The 22,319-nt window shown below is 51.2% G+C and overlaps 1 protein-coding gene across 1 annotated transcript; it reads right to left on the bottom strand.

Moving 5' to 3' along the window:
* Nucleotides 1–6,981: 6,981 nt before the first annotated feature.
* Nucleotides 6,982–20,997, bottom strand: TNFRSF13C (TNF receptor superfamily member 13C). The gene is made up of 3 exons (XM_034757456.1): nt 20,715–20,997; nt 19,927–20,109; nt 6,982–7,748 (listed from the first exon to the last, which is right to left on the bottom strand). The coding sequence occupies exons 1-3, from the start codon at nt 20,836–20,838 to the stop codon at nt 7,423–7,425; spliced, it is 633 nt and encodes a 210-aa protein (XP_034613347.1). The 5' UTR covers nt 20,839–20,997; the 3' UTR covers nt 6,982–7,422.
* Between the last annotated feature and the right edge of the window lie 1,322 nt (nt 20,998–22,319).

The raw sequence follows: 22,319 nt of genomic DNA, 5'->3' as shown, positions 1-22,319 counted from the left end.
ACGTGCTACTGGCCTGGCATGGTAAAGTGTCCTACCATGGCGGACGGGATAAGGCAGCCCTCCTCAGAAACCTTTTGCAAAGGCTTTGGGAGTACATGAAGGAGAGCTTTCTGGAGATGTCCCTGGAGAATTTCCGCTCCATCCCCATACACGTTAACAGACTTTTCCAGTAGCTGTACTGGCCGCGATTGCCAGGGCAAATTAATCATTAATCATTAAACACGCTTGCTTTTAAACCATGTGTAATATTTACAAAGGTACACTCACCATAGGTCCCCTGTGTGCCCTCAGGGTCTGGGAGCACGCCTTGGGTGAGTTCGGGGGTTACTGGTTCCAGGTCCAGGGTGATAAACATATCCTGGCTGTTGGGGAAACTGGTTTCTCCGCTTCCTTGATGTGAGCTATCTTCATTGTCTTCATCATCATCTTCTTCGTACCCTGAACCCGCTTCCCTGTTGCGTGCTTCTCCATTGACGGAGTCAAAGCACACGGTTGGGGTAGTGGTGGCTGCACCCCCTAGCATCGCATGCAGCTCTGCATAGAAGCGGCATGTTTGCGGCTCTGCCCCGGACCTTCTGTTTGCCTCTCTGGCTTTGTGGTAGGCTTGCCTTAGCTCCTTAATTTTCATGCGGCACTGCTGTATGCCCCTGTTATGGCCTCTGTCCTTCATGACCTTTGAGACCTTTTCTAATATTTTGCCATTTCGTTTACTGCTACGGAGTTCAGCTAGCACTGATTCATCTCCCCTGGCGAGTAGGTCCCGTATCTCCCGTTCTGTCCATGCTGGAGCTCTTTTGCGATCCTGGGACTCCATCATGGTTACCTGTGCTGATGAGCTCTGCGTGATCACCTGTGCTCTCCACGCTGGGCAAACAGGAAATGAAATTCAAAAGTTTGCAGGGCTTTTCCTGTCTACCTGGTCAGTGCATCTGAGTTGAGAGTGCTGTCCAGAGCGGTCACAATGAAGCACTGTGGGATAGCTCCCGGAGGCCAGTAACATCGAATTCTGTCCACACTACCCCAAATCTGACCCGCAAAGGCCAATTTTAGCGCTAATCCCTTCATTGGAGGTGGAGTAAAGAAACCGGTTTAAAGGGCCCTTTAAGTCAAAAAAAAGGGCTTTGTTGTGTGGACGTGTCCAGGCTTAATTCGATTTAACGCTGCTAAAGTCGACCTAAACTCGTAGTGTAGACCAGGCCTGAGACAACGACATGCTGACGGTACGTCTACACTTAGGGCGGCCTGTAGAGACACTGTATGCCCTGCTAGTATGGGTTTAAGCAGCGGTGTTGACAGTGAGGCACGGCTTACGTGAGTAGAGTGCAGCACCCCACACATCTGAACACTAGGGAATGTACCCTACACATCTCCCTACATGCCCAAGCAGTGCCTCTCACCACATCTGTGCTGCTATATAGTGTTCCATTGCCTCCCCACTGCCAGAGCCTTCCTCTGCCATACTGCAAAGCTCTGGCAGTGGGGAAAGGCTCCGGCAGCTCTCCACTGCCAGAGCCTTTCACTGTGGTTTGTATCTACACACCACAGTGACTATTGTGGCTGCAGCCTGCCTTGCACTGTGGCCTGTAGCTACACCTACCCTACGCACCACCATAGACAGGCAATCGAATGTGGGCTTCCCATGAAGAAGATGCTGAGCACTTAGCCCAGTTTCTGCAGCACTCCCAGCCATAAGGGAATGAGAGACTGGGACTTGAATCCAGGTCACCTGCATAGCCATGTTAAGCACTAACCTTTACACCACCAGCCAGGTGAAGATGTATTTTAGTTAAAGCGCTTTGCTCTCTTACCCTGTCAGGACTGCTGTGAGAAAGTCTGAGACACCTGTTGCAGCAAGGAATTCGGGCTTTTGTTCCCTGTAACAGCTTCTTCAATTCTCTCTAGCAACTATTCTGGATTAAAGTCACTTTTATTTCAGAACAGAGTGTCCCCTGTGACAGACCCAGACCAGTGGGGTACAGGAGTCTGGTAGAGGGCAAATATATTAGTCACTGGATGAGTAGTTTTCTGTTCCCTGAGTGACCAGAGCAAGGGCTACACTAGAGTAATCAGGAACCTGCTAGAACCAGTTAAGGCAGGCAGGCTAATTAGGATACCTGGAGTCAATTAAGAAGAAGCTGCTAGAATCAATTAAGGCAGGCTAATCAGGGCACCTGGGCTTTAAAAAGGAGCTCACTTCAATTTGTGGTGCGAGTGTGAGGAGCTGGGAGCAAGAGGCGAAAGGAGCTGAGAGTGAGAGGGTGTGCCGCTGGAGGACTGAGGAGCACAAGCGTTATTAGATACCAGGAGGAAGGTCCTGTGGTGAGACTAAGGAAGGTGTTTGGAGGAGGCCATGGGGAAGTAGCCCAGGGAGTTGTAGCTATCATGCAGCTGTTACGGGAGGCACTATAGACAGCTGCAGTCCACAGGGCCCTGGGCTGGAACTCGGAGTAGAGGGCAGGCCCGGGTTCCCCCCAAACCTCCCAATTGACCTGGACTGTGGGTTCTTCCAGAGGGGAAGGTCTCTGGGCTGTTCCCCAACCCACATGGTGAATCTCTGAGGCAAGAAAATCCACCAATAAGCGCAGGACCCACCAAGATAGAGGAGGAACTTTGTCACACTGGTATCAGGAGGGGATCTTGGGGTGCACAGCGCGACGGAAGAAGGAGGGTGATTTAAAAAAAAAAAAAAAAAAAGGGAGAGGGTTTATTTTTTTTCACCACAGTGGATGATGTAGTGCAGGCACTGATACATGCTATGGCGGCCCAGCAGGAGGCTACCCGTGTCCAGGCAGCCGCCCAACAGGAGGCAGTGCGGCTGCAGCAAGAGACTAATCGCCTGCTGATGGACCAGACTGCTCAAGACCGAGCTATGTTGCGGGAACTGGTAAACCATGTATGACAACATCAGGAAGGAGGTGACTGAAATAGATGGGGTCCCCGTGGAAGGAAAAACCCAGGGACCAGGACCCTACTTCATAATGAAGAAGGATCTCTTATACCGGGTTGCACCAGTATAGGGGCAGAAGGTACAGCAGATCCTAGTACCTCAAAAACACTAGAATGCTGTATTAAGTCTTGCTCATAGTCATCTTTTTGGGGGGCATTTGGGGGTAGAGAAGACCCTGGCACGAGTCCTATGACCGTTCTTCTGGCCCGGAGTACACGAAGAAGTGCGGAGGTACTGTGCCTCCTGCCCGGAGTGTCAGCTGCACAGTCCCCATCCCCATTTGAGGGCACCTTTAGTACCCCTTCCCATCATAGAGGTCCCCTTTGAGCGAATAGCCATGGACCTAGAGGAACCCCTGGAGAAGACGGCTTGGGGCCACCAATATATACTTGTTGTTTTGGACTATGCTACTCACTACCCAGAAGCCGTCCCTCTGCGGAACACGGCCTCTAAAACTATAGCCAAAGAGCTGGTAGGGATCTCTGCCTGAATGGGGCTACCAAAGGAGATATTAACTGACCAAGGAACCCCATTTATGTCTAAGCTAATGAAGGACCTCTGTATGCTGCTCCATATACATACCCTGAGAACTTCGGTCTACCATCCGCAGACTCATGGGTTGGTAGAAAGGTTTAACCAAACCCTCAAGGCTATGATAAGGAAGGTGGTAAGTCGGGACGGGAAGGATTGGGACACCCTACTACCCTACCTTATGTTCGCTATCCAGGAGGTACCACAGGCCTCAACTGGGTTTTCCCCCTTCGAGTTATTATACGGGCGTCACCCCCATGGCATACTAGATATCGCCAAAGAGATCTGGGAAGAGGAACCCAATGAGGGGAGAAATATAATAGAGCATGTAATGCAGATGCGAGACCGGATAGCCTGGGTTACCCCTATTGTACGGGAACATTTGGAGAAGGCACAGGAGGCCCAGCAAACCCATTACAATCGCCAGGCAAAAGTGCGACAGTTCCAACCAGGGGATCGGGTCATGGTGTTGGTACCCACGGCAGAAAGCAAGCTTCTGGCCCAATGGCAGGGGCCCTATGAGGCGGCTGAACCCATGGGGGAAGTAACCTACAAGGTGCGGCAGCCAGGATGCAGAAAACAAGAACAGATTTATCACATTAACCTTCTGAAACCCTGGCATGCACAAGAGGCATGCACAACGGTCCAAAAAGACTGGAAACAAGCCTTCCAAACAAGTGAGAGTGTTTCCCAATTTAACACCAGACCAGAAGAATGAGGTGTCTGAGATGATCTTCCGGAACCAAGATGTGTTCTCGACAAAACCGGGTCGAACAACCGAGACATATCACCACATTGTCATGCACCCTGGGGCCAGAGTAACAATTTGAGGCCCTACTGGGTGCCAGTGGCAAAAAGGGAGGAAATAAAAGCAAAAGTAAAAAAAATGCTGGAGTTGGGGATCATCGAAGAATCCCACAGTGGTCCAGCCCAATCGTGTTGGTGCCCAAACCTGATGGCACCACAAGATTTTGCAACGACTTCCGGCAACTAAACGAAGTATCCCAGTTCGACGCGTACCCCATACCTCGCATAGATGAGCTAGTGGACCGTCTGGGTAATACCCGGTACTTGACTACCCTAGACTTGACAAAGGGGTACTGGCAGATTCCCCTTGCAGAAGATGCAAAGGAAAAGACTGCGTTCTCTACACCAGAGGGTCTTTTTCAATATACTTTCCTCCCTTTTGGACTACATGGGGCCCCAGCTACCTTCCAGCGCCTCGTGGACAAGCTATTATGCCCACGTAACAGTTATGCTGTTGCCTACTTGGACGATGTGGTCATTCATATTCCAGACTGGGAAACCCACCTGGAGAAAGTGGAGGCAGACCTCGATACCTTCAGGTGAGCTGGCCTTACAGCAAACCCTGCCAAGTGCACTGTAGGGTTTACAGAGGCCAAATATCTTGGCTACGTTGTGGGAAAAGGTCTGGTAAAACCCCAAGTGAACAAGTTAGAGGGCATCCAACATTGGCCCCGACCAAGTCGCAAGAAATAAGTCCGGGTGTTCCTAGGTGTGGTGGGGTATTACCGACGATTTATCCTCCACTTTGCCACAAGGCCAAGCCCCCTGACAGGCCTAGTGAAAGCCCGTGGACTTGATCTGGTGAGATGGTCTGACGCAGCAGAGGAAGCATTCACAGACCTACGGACTGCCCTCTGCAGTAACCCCGTACTGATAGCCCCTGATTTCACCAAGGAGTTTATCCTGCAGATGGATGCATCGGAAGTAGGGTTGGAGGCCGTTCTATCACAGATGGTCGGGGAGGAGGAACACCCATTCTATACCTCAGTCGGAAACTCCTTCCAAGGGAACAAAAATATGCAGTGGTGGAGAGAGAATGCCTCGCTGTAAAATGGGCCATGGAAACATTGCGCTACTACCTGCTCGGGCGCAGATTTGTCCTCATTACCGACCATGCCCCTCTTCAATGGATGCAGCGGAATAAGGAGAAGGACACAAGGATGACCAGATGGTTCTTACCCCTCCAATCTTTCCAGTTCCGTGTGCAACACAGAGCAGGGAGCCATCATGGCAACGCCGATGGCTTGTCACGTGTGCACTGTCTGGCATCCCAAGCTGCCCAACCCCTTGGCGTTGAACAGGGGGAGGGATATGTGACAGACCCACTCTTCCTAGGACTCCCTCTCTGCCCCCACACAACACACCCTATCCCCTTAAAATGTGGACGCTAGTTCGCCAGTGCCTAGCGGTGCAGCAATCATGCAATTGGTATGTTGGCTCTGAACAATCACTTTTCCTCACGTGCCATCTCTCTTCTAGCTTCTCTAGCTACAGAGCTCACGGACCAGGGACAATACAATTGACTCAAGTAACCACCACTGGTTAGGGGAGTAACTGGGACTTCCTGACTTCAACCACCATGTGAAAGGGGAAATATAAATGTAAGCAGAGTCAGGATGACCTCTACCCTGACATCTGGGGTAAATTATGGCAAGTGTGGAAAAGAACTTCAGGGGCTGATCTTGTTTGCATAGGCGACACCCACCTGCCTGGCATGAGACAACAGCAACTGAAAGTGGTTACTTTGGCTGGTGTGGGATCCCCAGTTTCTCTGTTATTGGGGCAGGAAGAATAAAGTTTTGTTACCCTGATTCTGTGAATCAAGGCCAGTGGAACTGTTGTATGACAGACGGACTCACCATTAACTAAGTAGCACTCACTTGACAAGGGGTATGGGTTACAAAACCTAGTGAATTGAGAGAGGCTGGGGGCAGGTATTTGTACTTGGTGGTGCGGGCACCTTTTGTGAGCCTGAAACACCAATTGCACCTCTTCCTCTCTCCACTGTTGAATGTCAAAGCTAACTTTGATTCCATTAGGAGTCTAGTTACAGGCTGCTGAGCATATTTACTTTGGGCCAATAGTGCACCAGCACTGGGGCTCCCCTACTACTAGCTAAAATCACAAAAGAGCTAAAGTTACTAAGAGCTGAGATCACTCAGTGCTGTGTTAACTAGTGGGGGAGCCTGAAGCCATATTGCTAAGCGGTTGGCGGAGCAGTTTGCAGGGATGGCTGGAGAAGCAGCTAGCAGAGCGGAGCCTTGCGGGGACGGTTGGAGCGACCCAAGGAACGGCGAGCGGAGCAGAGCTGTTTCTGGGGACGGCTGGAGCGGTTCACAGTTTGGGGAGCGGAGCAGCTGATAGAGCAGAGCAGTTCGTGGGACGGCAGGAGCGGCTCACGGGACGGCTGGTGGAGTGGAGCGGCTTGTGGAGAAGGCTGCGGTGGAACCCCATGGAGAGGCGGCCGGTCGGCCTCGGATCACGTAAGGTGCCCCTTAACACCCTGCATGCCCCCCTTTGAACTCTGGGGCTGCACTGACCAGGGACAGAGACTTTGGGGGGTGTTGGACTTTTGGGACTTTGGTGATTCTTGGGTTGCTGGACCCAAGAGACTTTGGGGGTGTTGGACTTTTGGGACTTTGGGTGATTTTTGGGTTGCTGGTTTCAAGAACCAACGGGAAAGGACATGGCCCAATTTGCTGGGGTGGGTCTTCGCTCATGATTTGGTCTATGAACTCTAGTTGTGGTGTTTTCCCAATTCAATGCTATGTCGCTTGCCTCAGGTTATTAAACATTTTCTGCTACACTGAGACAGTGCTTGCGAGAGGGGAAGTATTGTCTCTTCGAGGCACCCAGGGGCGTGTGTAAGATTTTCCCAGGTCACTGGGTGGGGGCTCGAGCTGGTTTTGTGTTACGCTGTTGGGAGGGGACCCCTATGTACTGAACCCGGCCCTTGCTGCTATCAACTCGGCCTGGCAGAAGGGTTACATAAAAGGCATAGGAGGCTGACCTCATTTAAGGCAAAAGTCTCGTTCTGATTCAAGTCATTTCCATGCAACAGCTTATCCACCCAAATGAAGGGATTTTTGTCACTTTCAGGGGGCAACCAGCTAGAGCCAGCCCTATTTTGCCTGCTGTCATGGTCTCTCCTCAGTGGTGCAGTTATTCTGAATGGTCTTTGTGGTCACCAAGACAGTGGCCCCCAGCTCTGTTGCTGGTAGGGGAAAGCCATGGTCACGTTCTTCGTTGCCGGCGGAGAGAACAGAGAGCTTAATGACATCACTTCCTGCCCCACCTTGGAAGACTGGCTTCCTCTTTGAGAAATCTCCTCTTCCTGTTGGCCCAGCATGCTTCATGGCGCCATTCACGTGTGGGCATGTGGCCAGTACGAGATCATCTTCTTCTGGCAGTTTTGGTCCCTTACAGGCCTGGCTTTCACAGGAAATGACACTGTCCAGGCTTTCTACAAGGGGAAAAAACCTGATTAATAATGCACAAGCCACGGTGGGCTGTATAGTTCAGGGCTGAGCTACCCTCCATGACATCCTCCTGCAGGAGCACATGCAAGATGGAGGTGGGGTGCTACAGTGAAGGGGGGGGGTAAAGGGCCAGTGAATGTCACCAGTGGGCACTCCCTCTATTGTCAGTGGGCAGCTCCAACAACCATTCAGCTGTCAGATCCCCTCCCCACCTCAGGACAAGGCCCTCAACCTTCATCCCAGCTGCCAAACTATTCTTGTGCTCCCAGTGACAAGTGGGAAAGGTGTGACAAGGAGGAGTTCTGCCTTTCTTCCCCATCCCACCTTCCAGAGACCATGTCTGCATTAGCCAGGTTACACTGACAGTTTCCCTCCCAACCTGCAGAAGAACACCTCGCATCCATGCTCAAAAGAGAGTCAGATGATTGCTAAGGAGGCAGAACTTGAGGTAACTTACCCCCAGATGTTGTGGGGGTAAGACCTGGGCTAGCCTGAATTGTACGCATGCATCACACTGGCACAGCTGGCGCTCTGTGAGCAGTGGAACAATCGACTGCAATGCTGCCTTCTCTAGTGTAGAGAAAGCCCTGGCCCTAGTTACTAGCTCTGCTTCTTCTGCTGGCTGCAAACCTCTGGGGCATCACTGCAGGGTGGGGGGAGCGCATCGGAGGGACACCATGGGGCACTATGCGGGGACAGAGATTGCATTTTCTGGGTTGCTGGGTGAGGCTCTGCAGAGCAGGGAGGGTGTCTTTTGGGGGTGGGAGGAGAATGGGGTAAAGTGGGTGGAGGACATTTCTGGGGAAGGGTAGTTGGCTGAGATTGCAAGGCCTTACACTCAACAGCATTTCTTGGTTTGTTTATCTGTAACACAATAACTTTTGAACACCACCTCTGATCCAGGCCAGCATTTCGGGGAATGTTCCTGGACTCAATGGCTAGACCTCTGTTGATTCTGGGGATGATCAGAACATCTACAGAGGGACAATGGGGAACACTTGGAGCGTCTATCACCTGGGGGTAGCACCCACTACCATCTTGCAGCATGACAATACCCCTGCTCACCCTCCCATCAGCATATAACATCTTGACACCCTGAATACAGAAGAGAAATAATTGCTCTCCCTGCGGGGTGAACAGGCAGCCAGCAGGGGCAGCCAGACGGAGAGGAGAGAGAAGGAGGCTTTCTTCATCCCTTCCTTCCTCCTTCCTAAAGTCCTGCCTCCTCAAAACCTGCTCCAGCTGAGGGAGAGAGGGCTGTCCAACCCTCCCTTCCAATGGGCGGGGGAGGGAAGACAGGTGCTTTGTGGAGGGAGAGGAGAGGGAAGACACACAGAGCCCCTGGCATGGGACCTTGCTGTGAGGGGAGGGGAAAGTGGGGGGAACAGAACCCCTGGCATGGAAGAGAGAATGGGGGACTTTTGGGGGGAGGGAAAAGGGGTCATGGGGGCACACAGAACCCCTGGTGGATGGGGGGAGACTGGAGGATGCTAGCATGGGGGCACAAAGAGCCCCTAGCAGGGGGGAGATTAAGGGCAGTTGCAGGGAGTTCCTGAAATAGAGAGGGATGGGAAGGTGGCCCACTGGGAGCTTGTGGAAGGAATGGAGGGATGGTGGGTGAAATGAGCTTGGCCTATGCGAGCTATGTGTGATCCCCTCCTATTATGGGGGTTTTGGATGAAGGAGACATGGCTAGTGGGGTGTAAAAGGGGACCATCAGTCAACACACTAAGGGAGCCGTCATCTCTCAAACCACCTCACCTAAACCAGTTTAAGGTAGCCTAAGTGTGGACACTCATACTAACATGGTGGTGGGACAATCAATTGCTTTACCACTGACTGATCTCTCCAGTGCAGACAAGCCCTCATGGGTATGTCTACACTGTGATTAAAAACTCATGGCTGCCCCATGCCAGCTGACTGGGGCTCAGAGACTATTCAGTTGTGGTTTAGACATTCGAGCTCAGGCAGAGGCCTGGGCTCTAGGACCCAATGAGGTGGGAGAGTCCCAGAGCTCCTGCTAAGCTACAATTAAACAGCCTCTTAGCCTGAGCCTGAGTCAGTTGGCACGGGCCACCCATGGGTTTTTAATTGCAGTGTAGACATACCGTAAGAGAGCTGCCAATGCCTCCCATGCAGATGCCACCACCCTTCAGTGTCCACTTCTCTAGCTGGCAAGCCCCTCTCATGCACAATCCCCTCCCATCTACAGGTGATGGAGAGGCAGCTGCCTCTGTAGTTAAGGTCTCAGCGCAGGAGTGCAAGTAGGGTGTATGCAGTACTGGCAAGAAATTTTTAGCAGGTATGGGGTACCGGAAAGACTTGGAGCTAGCCCCTTTCCCTCTGCAGGGGGGTGGCTGCGCTCTGCTCCTTAAAGGAGCAGAACATGGCTAGGGAGGGCATTAATTCTTTATATGGCTTTAACAGCACAATACATATGCTAACAAACTTAAAGGCTTTGTTTAAGTTTGTTAGCATATTTATTGGGCTGTTACATTGGTCAGGAGTCCTCAAGAGGGGAGGTGTGTGTGTGGGTGGGGGGGTGGACAGAAGGTATTTAAACAATGTTTTTGATTCTGTTTCTCCCCCTTGGTCTGAATTATCCATGACATTCATACTGCATCACATCAAGTCCAAATCATTAGAGGACTGCCTCTGCTTGCACTGACCAGAGGATGTTTGGATTCTGATGTCAGCCCAGTTCTGCAGCCTGATGGGAATCAGGTGTTGTCCCCAGTGCACATAGAATTTTTCTTCTTTGCAGCCAAACTAGTCTAACATACATTTTGTTAACTGGAACTGGAGCAGCAAACAAAGAAAACACATGCCTCATTTTCTAGCTTTGTAGATGAGAGAACTATAAGTGAAGATTATAATGTCGGACACTGATGGCCTTAAACCAGCTGCCTCAGGAATCTGCCAATAACTTTGCTGAAAATATGTTCCTCATCTTCGCAATGGAGCTAAGACTTATCACACATCTGCCGACCTTTATTCAAATGAAGCTCCTTCTGATTTGACAGCTCAGGCATTGTCAGTTTCATCCAGAACAATTGACAAACTTGGAACCTAATCCTGAAAACCCTTAATCATTTGTTCAATCCCACTGAAGACAATGGGACTATTTGCATGGGTATGGACCACTTTTGTGGTAAGAGTTTCAGGAGTCTGTTCTGTTCTCATAAAGGAAGTTGAATCCCCCATTGAAATGCAATCTATGCGTACAATACCATAAAGCAGTTTAGGATACAGTTCTACTTAAAAATTGTCTTTTAATAAGTCATACATATGCTGAAATAGCTCCTCACCCAACTCCCATATTCCATATAAACAAACTGAATACTACATATGTGGGGGAAAGTGAGTAGTTAAGCATGTTGATGTTTGTATATACAAAGGGGGATATCAGAGGGGACGGGGAGAGCTTGGGGGCCCCGGGCTGTGGACAGGGCAGAGAGGAGTCACATGGAGGGTCATGTGGGGAAGTCACATGCCCACCCCCCGTCCCTCCCATGAGTGCAGTACCAGCAAGAAATTATTTCTATTTGCACCACAGCAGCCAGGGTTCCTGTGACAGGGTGGCTCACCCCTTTGGCAGGGAAGCCTGGGGCTAGCCAATCCTGATTACTTCAGAGACACAACTGGGTTGAATCAGATGATTCTACCCATGAGCAGCAGGAAGAAAGCCATGGACGAGACTGAGGAAATTCAAGCAAGGTTGCTGTAAGGAAGACCCGAACACTGGGGGAGTTGGCCCAGCTAGGAGGGCTGGGAGTAGCCTGCTGAGGCAGGAAGAAGATCCTGACACAAGGCTGAGCTACAGTCATAGAAAGCCTGGGTATAGTGACTGAACTGGGACCCAGCTCTGGGAAAAAGGGCTGGGTCCTCCCTAACTAAAAGGAGAGAGACAATGAATAGGGGCTGGGACCTAGAGGGCTCAACTCCTACTGGAAGAGACTCTGAACTGGGGCCCAGCTCTAGGAAGGAGGGAGAGAGACACACACTGAGCTTGGGGGTTGGAAGGCCCGACTGTGTAAGGACCAGGAGGGGAATATTTTAAGTTACCTTTGAACTAGGTGTGTGGTGTTTAAGAGGTCGCTGAAGCAGGGGGAACAGCGGCAGGGTGCTGCAGAGTGGCCTCTGCCCATGAGGGAGTGCAGCTGACCCTGTTTCAGTTCCATTACAAGCCCAATCTCCACCCCTTGTTAGTTTAGGAAAATAAAAAGATTTTCAGCAGCACTTTTTCTGATTGCTGTTAGGATGGTGGGGGTGTCCCCCCAACTCCCTCACATTTCAAGTCATTTCATGAAATGATACTGAAGTTATAATTAATTTTAAAATGACCCTTTTCAGCCTCTCACGTCTCTGGCCCCCTCGTTACACACTTAAACATATGTACCTGTTGCTATTTTAAGTCTTTTGAAGCTTTCTTTCTAGATTGCATACTGAAGCGTTGTGTTTGTGGCAGTCAGGCTTTGGGAACAGGGCTAAGGGAATTTCTGATGTACGGAGAATGTTTAAACTAGGGCTTGGCAACCTTTGGCACGCAGCCCGCCAGAGTAAGCACCCTGGCGGGCCAGGCCAGTTTGTTTACCTGGCGTGTCCGCAGATTCGGCTTCCCGCAGCCCCCATTGACCTGGGACGGCGAACCGCGGCCGGTCAGAGCCGCGATCGGCTGAACCTGTGGACGCGTCAGGTAAACAAACCCGCCGTGTGCCAAAGGTTGCCGATCCCTGGTTTAAACTATAAGACTACTCCACGCCTCATACTTGCTTATCTTGTCACTTCCGAACTCGTTCATGGATAGATTCTTTCACCTGTAGCATTCTTAGTATTTTAATGCTTGTGTCTTATTGCAGCAAACTTCACTCTAATTAATTAACTACGTGTTCTGCCTGGGAGCTGAAAGGCCCCTGATGATCTCTCACCCTAGCTGCCACTGATACTGAGAGGAGCACAGTCATGCAGCCAGCGTCAGTATGCAGGGATGGCTTATCTGTGACATTCAGGGAGAATTTTCCCCTCTTTCCCCCCACCATGCTGCACAGAAACTTAGAATCAGAAGGGTGAAGAGAACAGGAAAACAGCACATCTTACCCCCTCCCCGGAAGCCTCTGACGTGCTCAGAGAGACATGAAATTATGCATGACAGTTTCTGAGAAGAGAGTGTGGGGTTGAGTCAGCACAGAGGCACAAGCTCCCAAGGGAAAAGAGATATGGCCACACCCAACCCAATAGTGGCCCTGCCTGACTTTTGATTAGGGAGCATGGCCCTTTTGTGGCTGGTAGGGAAGGGAGGGAAGCCCAACAGCTCTGTTATACTTGAGGTTAAGACCAGCTTTCTGCTTAAAGCTCGACTCTTCTAAGTGCTCTAAAATCTACATGGTTATGAGATTGCCTTGAAATCTGGCGTGACTCCTGGGGGCACAATGCTCTGTTAGTGATCCAAATTCACAGCCATTTGAGCAAGAGGTTCCCAAGAAGCAGCCCCAGAAAAACAGCTTTTCTTAAAGTTGAGAGATTCTGGCAACTTTTTTCTGATGGCTAGAGCTCCAACCAGGACTCCCATCATCCCACCAGGGTCTCCTGTGCTTGGGTTACCCCAACGGAGCATGTGGGGCACCCATTAGCCCTTTGAGAGAAATCAAATTAAAATGTTGTTTGAAAAAGATTTTGCTTTTCCCGTTAGACTTGTCCCAAGCTTCCCGTGTTTGTTCTTGATCATAATAGATTACACTGAGCATGCGCAGACAGAGGAGTTGGGTTCTCAGGTTTGATAACCTTCAAACTTTCCCTGGATAGTCAAAGGGATAAGCAGAAAATCTTTGAAGGTGACCCTCCCAGCCCATTAGAGAGACAAGGTGGGTGAGGAAATATTTTGATTGGACCAACTTCTGTTGATGAGGGAGATGAGCTTTCAAGCTAACAAAGAGCTCTTCAGACACTCCACCCAGCCCATGTCAGATTTGTCCTACCTTGGGCAGAAATCTGGGAAAGGTTGGGAGGCAAATTGCTAAAATCTGTCCGGGTTTTCTTTTATTTCGGGGGAATGTGAATGCTTGCTGGCAAGGGAGGGGCATGTTCGGGGGTGGAGAAGCAAGGTGAATGGGGTGAGAGGGTTTGGAGGCTGCATTGAGGGAAAGGGGATGAGTGATAGGGGAGGTAAAGGCTTGGGGGCGGGACACTGGGAAGAGGACATGGGGGTAAGCAGCATAGGGATTGGGGGAGCATAGGGGCAGGGGCTCCTGTCAGCCCCACATTCTTTCTTACTTTGTGTGTGCGCCATGATCTGAGAGGGGAGGGAGTTTCAGCCCCTCTCCCTACCCCCATGTGAACTGGGATCTGGTGCTCCCTGCCCCTCCTCCCCCGTGGTAGCTGAGCTGTGTGCCAGGATCGGGAGGGGTGGGGGCTGCCCATCTATGGCGATCTAACTCCCCATGTTGTGTGCCAGGTGCTGGGGGGGGGCTCTGCTGGAGGGTCTGAGCCCCTCTTCCTACCTCCTCCCCCATGTGAATTAGGATGTGGGGAGCTTAGAACAGGCATACTCGGAGCATGTACCAAAACCACACTGCTTGATGCACATCAGAAAGTCCTGGCCTGGGGGGAAGGGAACACCTACTGCCATGGAGCAGTTCACGTGTCTCCGAGTTATTGTTTCAGGCTGTATTCATTCCCATTGAGTATTCTCTTTCATCTGAGAACATCTCAGTAAGATGAATGGACTACTTGACAACTCTCTGAGCTTGCAACTTTGAAGTTTGAAACCTACCCTGGGCAGAAATCTGAGACTGAACTGTAAACATTTGGGGAAAAGCTGCCTCTCAAGTTTTGTTATGTTTTTGGAGAAATGTAATCTGAGTACAGCAGAATATTCAGGAGATGATGAAGCTATATTTGAAAAGCAAATAAATTATAAATGCAAATACTCCCTGGGAGGGGAGCGGTGGAAGAGTAGGTGGTGATAGTGGCAGAGGGGTTTGGGTCTGCAGTGAGATATTATGGGGAGGAGGATAAATGGGAATGTGTGATGGGGGAGGGGAGAAGACAGGAGCAATCGGGAGTAGTGGAGGAAGTTGGAGAAAGGGGGCTTCCCTTCTGTATGTGTGCTGGGATCGGAGGGAGCCCTGCTCCGCTCCCTGCCTGCTGTGGGTCCTGGGATCTGGGGACCCTGATCCTGGTGGGGTGTCTGGGCCCCTCTACCTGTCCCTCCACACGAGCTGGGGTGGGAGAGATGAAGGGTAACAGATTTAAACATCTGAAATCCGGAACACAATTAGCTAAGATATACATCACCCCTATGTGGGGGGGAGGGCGAGAGGAGGGGGGAGCAGGGTCTGGGAGGGAGTTAGGGTGCAGGAGGGGGTTCCAACCTGGAGCAGGAGGTTCGGGGTGCGGGCTCCAGCCAGGTGGTGCTTACCTCAGGCAGCTCCCAGTCAGCGGCGTAGCAGGGGTAAGGCAGGCTCCCTGTCTGCCCTGGCTCTGCACTGCTCCCCAAAGCAGCCGTCATGTCCAGCCCCTAGGCACAGGCGCGGCCAAGCAGCTCTGCGCAGTGCAACACTGCTCATACCCGCAGGCATCACCCCCGCAGCTCCCATCGGACACAATTCCCGGCCAATGGGAACTGCAGAGCTGGTGCTTGGGGCAGGGGCAGCGTGTGGATCTTCCCTGATCGCCCCTGTGCTTAGGGGCCGCAGGGACATGCCAGTCATTTCCGGGAGCCGCGCAGAACCAGGGCAGGCAAGAAGCCTGCCTTAGCCCCGCTGCACCACTGACCGCACTTTTAATGGCCTGGTCAGCGGTGCTGATCGGAACCGCCAAGGTCCCTTTTCGACTGGGTGTTCCGGTCAAAAACCGGATGCCTGGCAATCCTAGATTTGGGGGTGGAAAAGGAGACGCACACCAGTCTTCTCTCCCACACTTAGTTACTGTAACAAACATATAGTAAAACTGTCAAGGTTTTGGGACATAGACCGTGGATGAGATTTCTCTCACCAGCGGTTAGCAACTACACATTGCAAAGGCTATCCCCATTCCACTGGAACAGAATGTGCGAGGGGGAAGAAGCACTGAGGAACTGCATAGCAACCAGGTGGCCTAGTGCAGGATTTTCCAAAACTGGGAATGTTTCAAAGGGTCGGTCTCATGGCAGCCCCTGTGGCTCCTGTTCCACAGGGCTGGCTGGGCTCACCTCCCTGCTCCAGGCACTACAACCTAACGGGTCCCAGGGCCACTCAGGTTTGGCCCAGCTGTCATGATGACGGGAGCCTCAATAGGCCAAATTTGAGTGAGATGCACTGCAACCCCATGAGCCGGGTCAGAACTCCACTCACCAATTTGGTCCAGTCAGAGGGGTGGGGTCAAACCTGAGCAGTGCTGCAACCCTGGAGGTTGCAATGCTGGGAGTGGAGAGCCAAGTCCAGCCAGCCACAGCACAGGAGCTACCACCCACCAGGGGGCCAGGACCCAACCAAGACCACCCCAGGGCTTCCACCCCCAGACTATTTACTGGGCCGCGACAGGACATAAACATTTACAAATGAGTCCTGAGCCCAAAAAGGTTGAGAACCACTGGCCTAGTGGAAACACCACTGTATTTAGACTGTTCCTAGTTCTGCCGCTGGCCTGCTGGATGATCCTGGCAAATCAGTTTCCCATCTGTAGAATGGGGATAATGATGTAAAGTTCTCTGAGAGCTACTGATGAATTGCACAATATAAAAGCTAGGTCTTTTAATTATTACCTTGCCACAGTAGCATATCAACTGCAAACCTAGGTGAGAACTACACCTGTCTAAATGGCCACTAACTCCTACCAACAAACATTTCTCTTTCTGTTTAAAAATTTAGGAAATTAAAGGGGGAAAATACATTGTCCCAGAGTGCAGGTTGCCCAGTGATAGCTCATGCCCTTCCAGCATGCTGAGTTCAACAAAACTCAGACTTGAGAAAATCAGGAACTAGAGTTCAGGTAAACACCCATATCTTCGCCCTCTTTGAGTGGTGCCCCAATACAACCATAACACACACATTTGTGCTGTGTCTTTTTACTGTACTGGATAGGTGCTACCTGCACTTGCCCTATGTTCCAACACGGAGCTTACTCCCCTGACCTAATACTATACTTGAAAAACATAATAACCACTCCATACCCTTCTACAACCCCTTCACACCTGCACACAGGAAACCACCAAACCTATACTTTCCCCTACCAATCATTAAATCCACCAACAGCTCTCACATCCCACCTCACTACCCATGATACCCATGGCAAGAAGAGCCCGGTGTCCTGCTACTGACATGACTGATGCAATTCTGTGCTGAAATGATCCTGACAGGACCCTCAAAGTACACACGTGCACCTCTTCCTTTGATCGCACACTGGGGGGACTCAGACCCAGACCTCCTCATATCACAATCACAGCTCCTCCAAGCTGCTCCAACATATTCCTCTACCATTGAATATGGCTCTGACTACCACAGTGAATGCAGCTGGAGCGCATGCAGACAGTGGCGGATTTAGAGTTAGTGGGGCCCTGTGCTCAGCTTCATTTCTGAGGCCCCTCCTTGGGACCCAGACAAGAAAAAGAATATTCTCTCTGATCTCCTGCCCCTCCCCCCCTGCCTCTGTTTTTCATTCTTTTTTTCTTCATCCTCCTCCTATAAGTAATAGGAAGTAAATGAAAATAAAGTGAGGTACTTTGATTGTTTTTGTAGTCTAACTTATTTTTCCACAGACCACTTGAAAATCGCTGAGGGTCTCGGCGGACCCCTTAATGGTCTTTCTAAATATTGTTTGTCCCGTTAGCTAACTATTGTAAACTGCTTTGAATAAGAGCACTTTATAAAAAAAAAAATATGTAAAAAAGCGTTGGGGTGCGGGGTCTGGCCAGGACTTATGGTGCAGGAGGGGGCTCAGGGCTGGGGGTGCAGGGTCTGGGAGGAAGTTAGGGTGCAGGAGTAGGTTGGGGGTTGAGGTGCAGGGTCTGGCTAGGAGTTAGGATGCGGGAGGGGGCTCATGGCTGGGACAGGGGGTTGGGATGTGGAGTGCTTACCTGGGACAGCTCCCGTTTGGTGCGAGGGGTGCAGGTGGGGATGTGGGGTGTGTGTGCAGAAGTCAGGGCTGCAAGTGTGTAAGGGGGATGCAGGAGTCAGGGAGGGCAGGTGGCTGGGGGGCGTTAGGGGGTGCAGGAGTCAGTGGTGGAGGTGCAGGCTCCGGGAGGGAGTTAGGGTGCAGGGTCTGGCCAGGAGTTAGGATGCAGGAGGAGGCTCAGGGTTGGGGCAGGAGGTTGGGATGTGGAGAGCTTACCTGGGGCAGCTCCTATTTGGTGTGAGGGGTGCAGGTGGGAATGTGTATGGGGGGCTGCAGGAGCTCCCGTTTGGTGCTCAGGGTAAGGAGGAGATGTGGGGGGGGGGGGCAGGAGTCAGGGAGAGCAGGGGGGTGGGGGGGTGAGAGGGGGTGCATGAGTCAGGGCTGGGGGTGTGGGCTGGGGTCATGGGGGTGCTCCCAGCCTCCTGCCCTGAGTGGCTCACAGCAGGGGGCTCAGGGAGTACGTGTAGGAGGATTGCAGGGGCCCCGCGCTTCCCTCCGCCCTGACCCAATTCCACCCCCTTCCCCAAGGCCCCGCCCCCGCCTCTTCTCCGCTTCCTCCCTGGAGCATGCTGTGGCCCCACTCCTCCCCCTCCCTCCCAGAGTGACCTGAGCACCAGCAAACAACTGTCTGGCGGCGGGGGAAGCGCGGGGAGGGGCGGGAACGCGGCACGCTCGGGGAAGGAGGCGGGGGAGGAGGGAGCTTGGCTGTCGGTGGGTGGGAGCCTGCAGCAGGAGCCCCAGGAGCCAGTAGGACCAAGCCTCTGGCCCCGCAGCTGCCTGGCCCTGGGGCCCCCTGTCCTTGGGAGGCCCGTGCCAGGGCACCCTGTGTTTTACTGTAAACCTGCCTCTGCATGCAGATAATTCCCAGTGGGTATTGCCAGCTCCCAGGGGGCAGAATTAAGGTGGTGTGGGTATTTACCTGAACTCTATATTTTGTGGTTTCCAGAAGTTTGAGTTTTGCTGAACTCTATGTTCTGGAATGGCATGAGCTATCACCAGGCCACCATCTGTGTTAATGAACTGTTTTGCCATTTAATTATTATTTTAGGGTTAAAAGCACAACTTTGCAAGCATGAACAATTGGGTGTATATTTCTAGCTTGGGGGAAAAATCCACAGAATTGAATAGGAAATGGTAACTTCTCTATAGTTTTTATGAACCAATGTATAAAATCTAATAGAGCATTATAGCTCTGCAGCAAAATTCTATAAAGCAGGTTAAAAAAAGCTTCTAGAAAGGATTTCATTCTCTGTTCAGTGATGCAGGGTTTAGAATAATTCCAATAGAGCCCTACTGCATTACTGAAGAAACTTTCCCCCAAATGGCTGTGCTCTTTAGCCTGCAAGCAAATGCATTTTGTGCATTGTACTCATATGTACCAACCTCTGCGAGCATCTATCACCTGTGCGTACAGATGAATATGCTCAAAATAAGAGGGTGGTGGGGGGTGGAAGGGTGGGAAGTGTTTGTGTCCATAAAGCTTCAAGTGCACAAATGGAGCTGAGATGAGGCCACTTGGAAAATTTCACTCTTAATTTTTTTTTTCTTGAGAGCTTCTGCAGAAGCTAGTGGGGCCTCTGGAGAAGAGCTGGGACAGAATTTTGGCCTGTCTCATCTCACTTGGAGCCCAGAGAGGCCTCCTTGCCTTACAAAGACTAAAGGAACTCAATCTATTTAGTTTACGGAAGAGAAGGTTAAGGAGTGATTTAATCACGGCCGAAAGTGTTTACAGAGGAAGAAGGTATCTGATGCTAGAGGGCTCTTTAATCTAGCAGGCAAAGGCATAACAAGAGCGAGTAGCTAGAAATTGAAGTCAGCAGAGTCCAAACTGGAAATGAGGCACAACATTTTAAGTGATGGGTAATTGGAACAGATTATCAAGGGAAGTGGTAAATTCTCCATCACTTAGTCGGAATGTCTATCCAAAAGATGTGTTCAGGTTCAGCTCCATGGGGCGGGGCTTGATGAAGGAATCACTGGGTGAAATTCTCTGGCCTGTGTTATACTGGAGGTCAGACTAGCTGATCCAACGATCCTTTCTGCCCTTAAAATCTATGAAATAAAGACACCTACCCTTGGGCTTTTCATCAGGGATCCTCCTCTTCCTCTGCCGCCTCCTCCTCACTTTACAGGTCAGCAATCCACAGAGTGCAGCCAGGACCAGAACTAGCCCCACTAAAGCAGGGATCCCAAAGATCAAACCTGGGCCAGGCGCTGGTGCTTGGGTTGAAGTGGGAGCTACGCTGGTGTGGCATGCTGTGGAGGGAATTAAAGCAAGACAGGCAGTGGTCAGCCCGAGGGGACCTACTGTGCAGACTTGAGGACAGCAATCCTGCCCATGGTACCTTGGATGGTCTCAGCTTTGGGCTCAGGGGCTGGGGAGTTAAAACACAATGGATAATCCCAATATTTTCATCAAATGTGGGGCAAACTCCCTCACCAATTGTAATTCCCAACATCTGCCCATTCTGCTCCCCTTACACAGGGAAGTAATAGTCCAAGTCCCCTACCTTCTCTCTCCTAAAGGATGGGGCCCATAGTACGGATGGGGCACCTTTCATATTGCCTGTCTTTTCCATCTCTGGGGTGGGTTGAGATCTCTCTCTCTCCCTAGCTGTTGGGGTCATATTCACCTTTCTGGCTCTCCCTCCTCCCCTTCCCTGGCTGTCGGTGACTGTCCCATTCCTCCGTTTTTCTTTTCCCCACACCTCTTAGGATGAAGTTCCCCTGCCTTCCTGAACCCATCTCCACCTTCTCTCTCTCTCATTCCTGCAGTCCCTGGAATCTTTCCCTTCAAGAGGGGGCCGATCCCCAATGGGTGCCTGATCCCCATCCAGGGAACCCAGAGGCTCTTCTCTTACTTGTGTCCTCCTCGGAGTGTCCAGGCAGGTCTGTGCACCTCACACATCCCTTGATCAAGGGGTCGAAGCACAGGGGAAGGGAGCAGGTAGCGTCTTGGTGTCTGTCTAAGCTTCCCCGCGCCATGTCCGAGTCAGATTCAAAATTCCTTTATTGCCCGGAGACTTAGACGAATGCCGCCCAAGTGTGAATTCACAGAGCCCTGGGGCCTGTGTCAGAGGGAGATACAGTCTGTCAAGCTGTGTCTGTCCCTCGGGGGCTCCAGCTCTCTGCACTTCCCCCAGGGCGGCCCTATATCAGGGGGAGGAGGAGAGGAAATGTGCTGAAGGCATCAGCCAAGCCTGCCCACGCAACACCCTCCTCAGCCCATCTCCCTCCCCCAACCTGCCCATCTAACAGCTCCATAGCCCATAGGAGCCACCACACCAGCGCTGACTAGTTATCCTTCTAGTCCAATAACCTACCTCCTGCCACACCACAGCCAACCACTAGTTGATCATCCAGTCTCTCCTCCAGGGAGGAGCATTGCTTGTAGAAGGAATCCAAGCAAGTGAAAACCACAACTCAAACTCTTTCTCAGTCACTGCCCGCTAGTCCCATCCCTCTTGTCTTTTCACTTCCCTTTTCACTCACTACATCTCATCTCTCTCACCACCAATTTGGTTTTGGTTTGGAGGCCTCAGCTATGCCCTGCTTTGTGGCCTTCTCAGTTTCTGCTATTCACCCTTCTTTATCTCACTTTGAAAGGATTCGGTTTCTTACCCAGGGCTTGTTTTCACCTCATTACGGTGCGAGAGAGCCCATTTGGGGATCGGAGCTGTGTTTCCTGGGTTTATGACTCCACTTCTCAGCACAAGTATCTGTAAAACTAGAACTCTCCACATGGGCCTGTGCTTAACAAACACCCCCCCCCCCCAATAGTTCTGAGCTGCAGATATGTCTGAACATGGTGGAATAATACTCAACATCACGTGTGCTGTATTTGCTCATGTTAAACAAATTATTTATTTTGCTTCCTTTTTGCAGCTAATCTGCCTATGCATTTCTACTGCACTTTTCTCCATGGAATCAGAGCACCTCCATGTCTATTATTTTGAACTTGCAGCTTCCCCTACTATTCCTGTCTTGGTCTTCTCTACACAGCTCTGCCAATGCACCTGAATCCTAACCTGCAGCACCCTCTGCTCTTCCAGTTCCTGACTTCTCTTGAGCAGCAATAGCCAATCATGCCAAACTGGATTTGTGATGTAAACAACTGCTGGCTAGAATGAGACGGAGACCCTCAAAACTCATGTCACTTGTGACCTAGGTCATAGAGGAACCCATGTCTGGTCCAAAGCCCAGTAAAATTAATGGAAAGACTCCTACTGACTTAAGTGTACTTTCATGCACTTAACACATTAACTCTTTTGTTGCATCAACAGCTCTTCCCTTCTTCTGCAACCAAAGCAACTGCAGGATGGACGGTTGTTTCACAGCAAGAGCTGTTATTCCAGTTATCATTTGGTGAATCCTAGACCCTGGAGATGAAAGAACCCAGTGATGTCCCATCTTCTCTCCTACCCCCAACCCTCCCATGCTTCTTCCCTACAGTATATTCTGCACTG

Source organism: Trachemys scripta, chromosome 1 (genome assembly GCF_013100865.1).
Source record: "Trachemys scripta elegans isolate TJP31775 chromosome 1, CAS_Tse_1.0, whole genome shotgun sequence".
NCBI lineage: Eukaryota > Metazoa > Chordata > Testudines > Emydidae > Trachemys > Trachemys scripta.
Note: the sequence above shows the minus strand (reverse complement) of the source record. Positions and strands in the feature narration are given on the sequence as shown.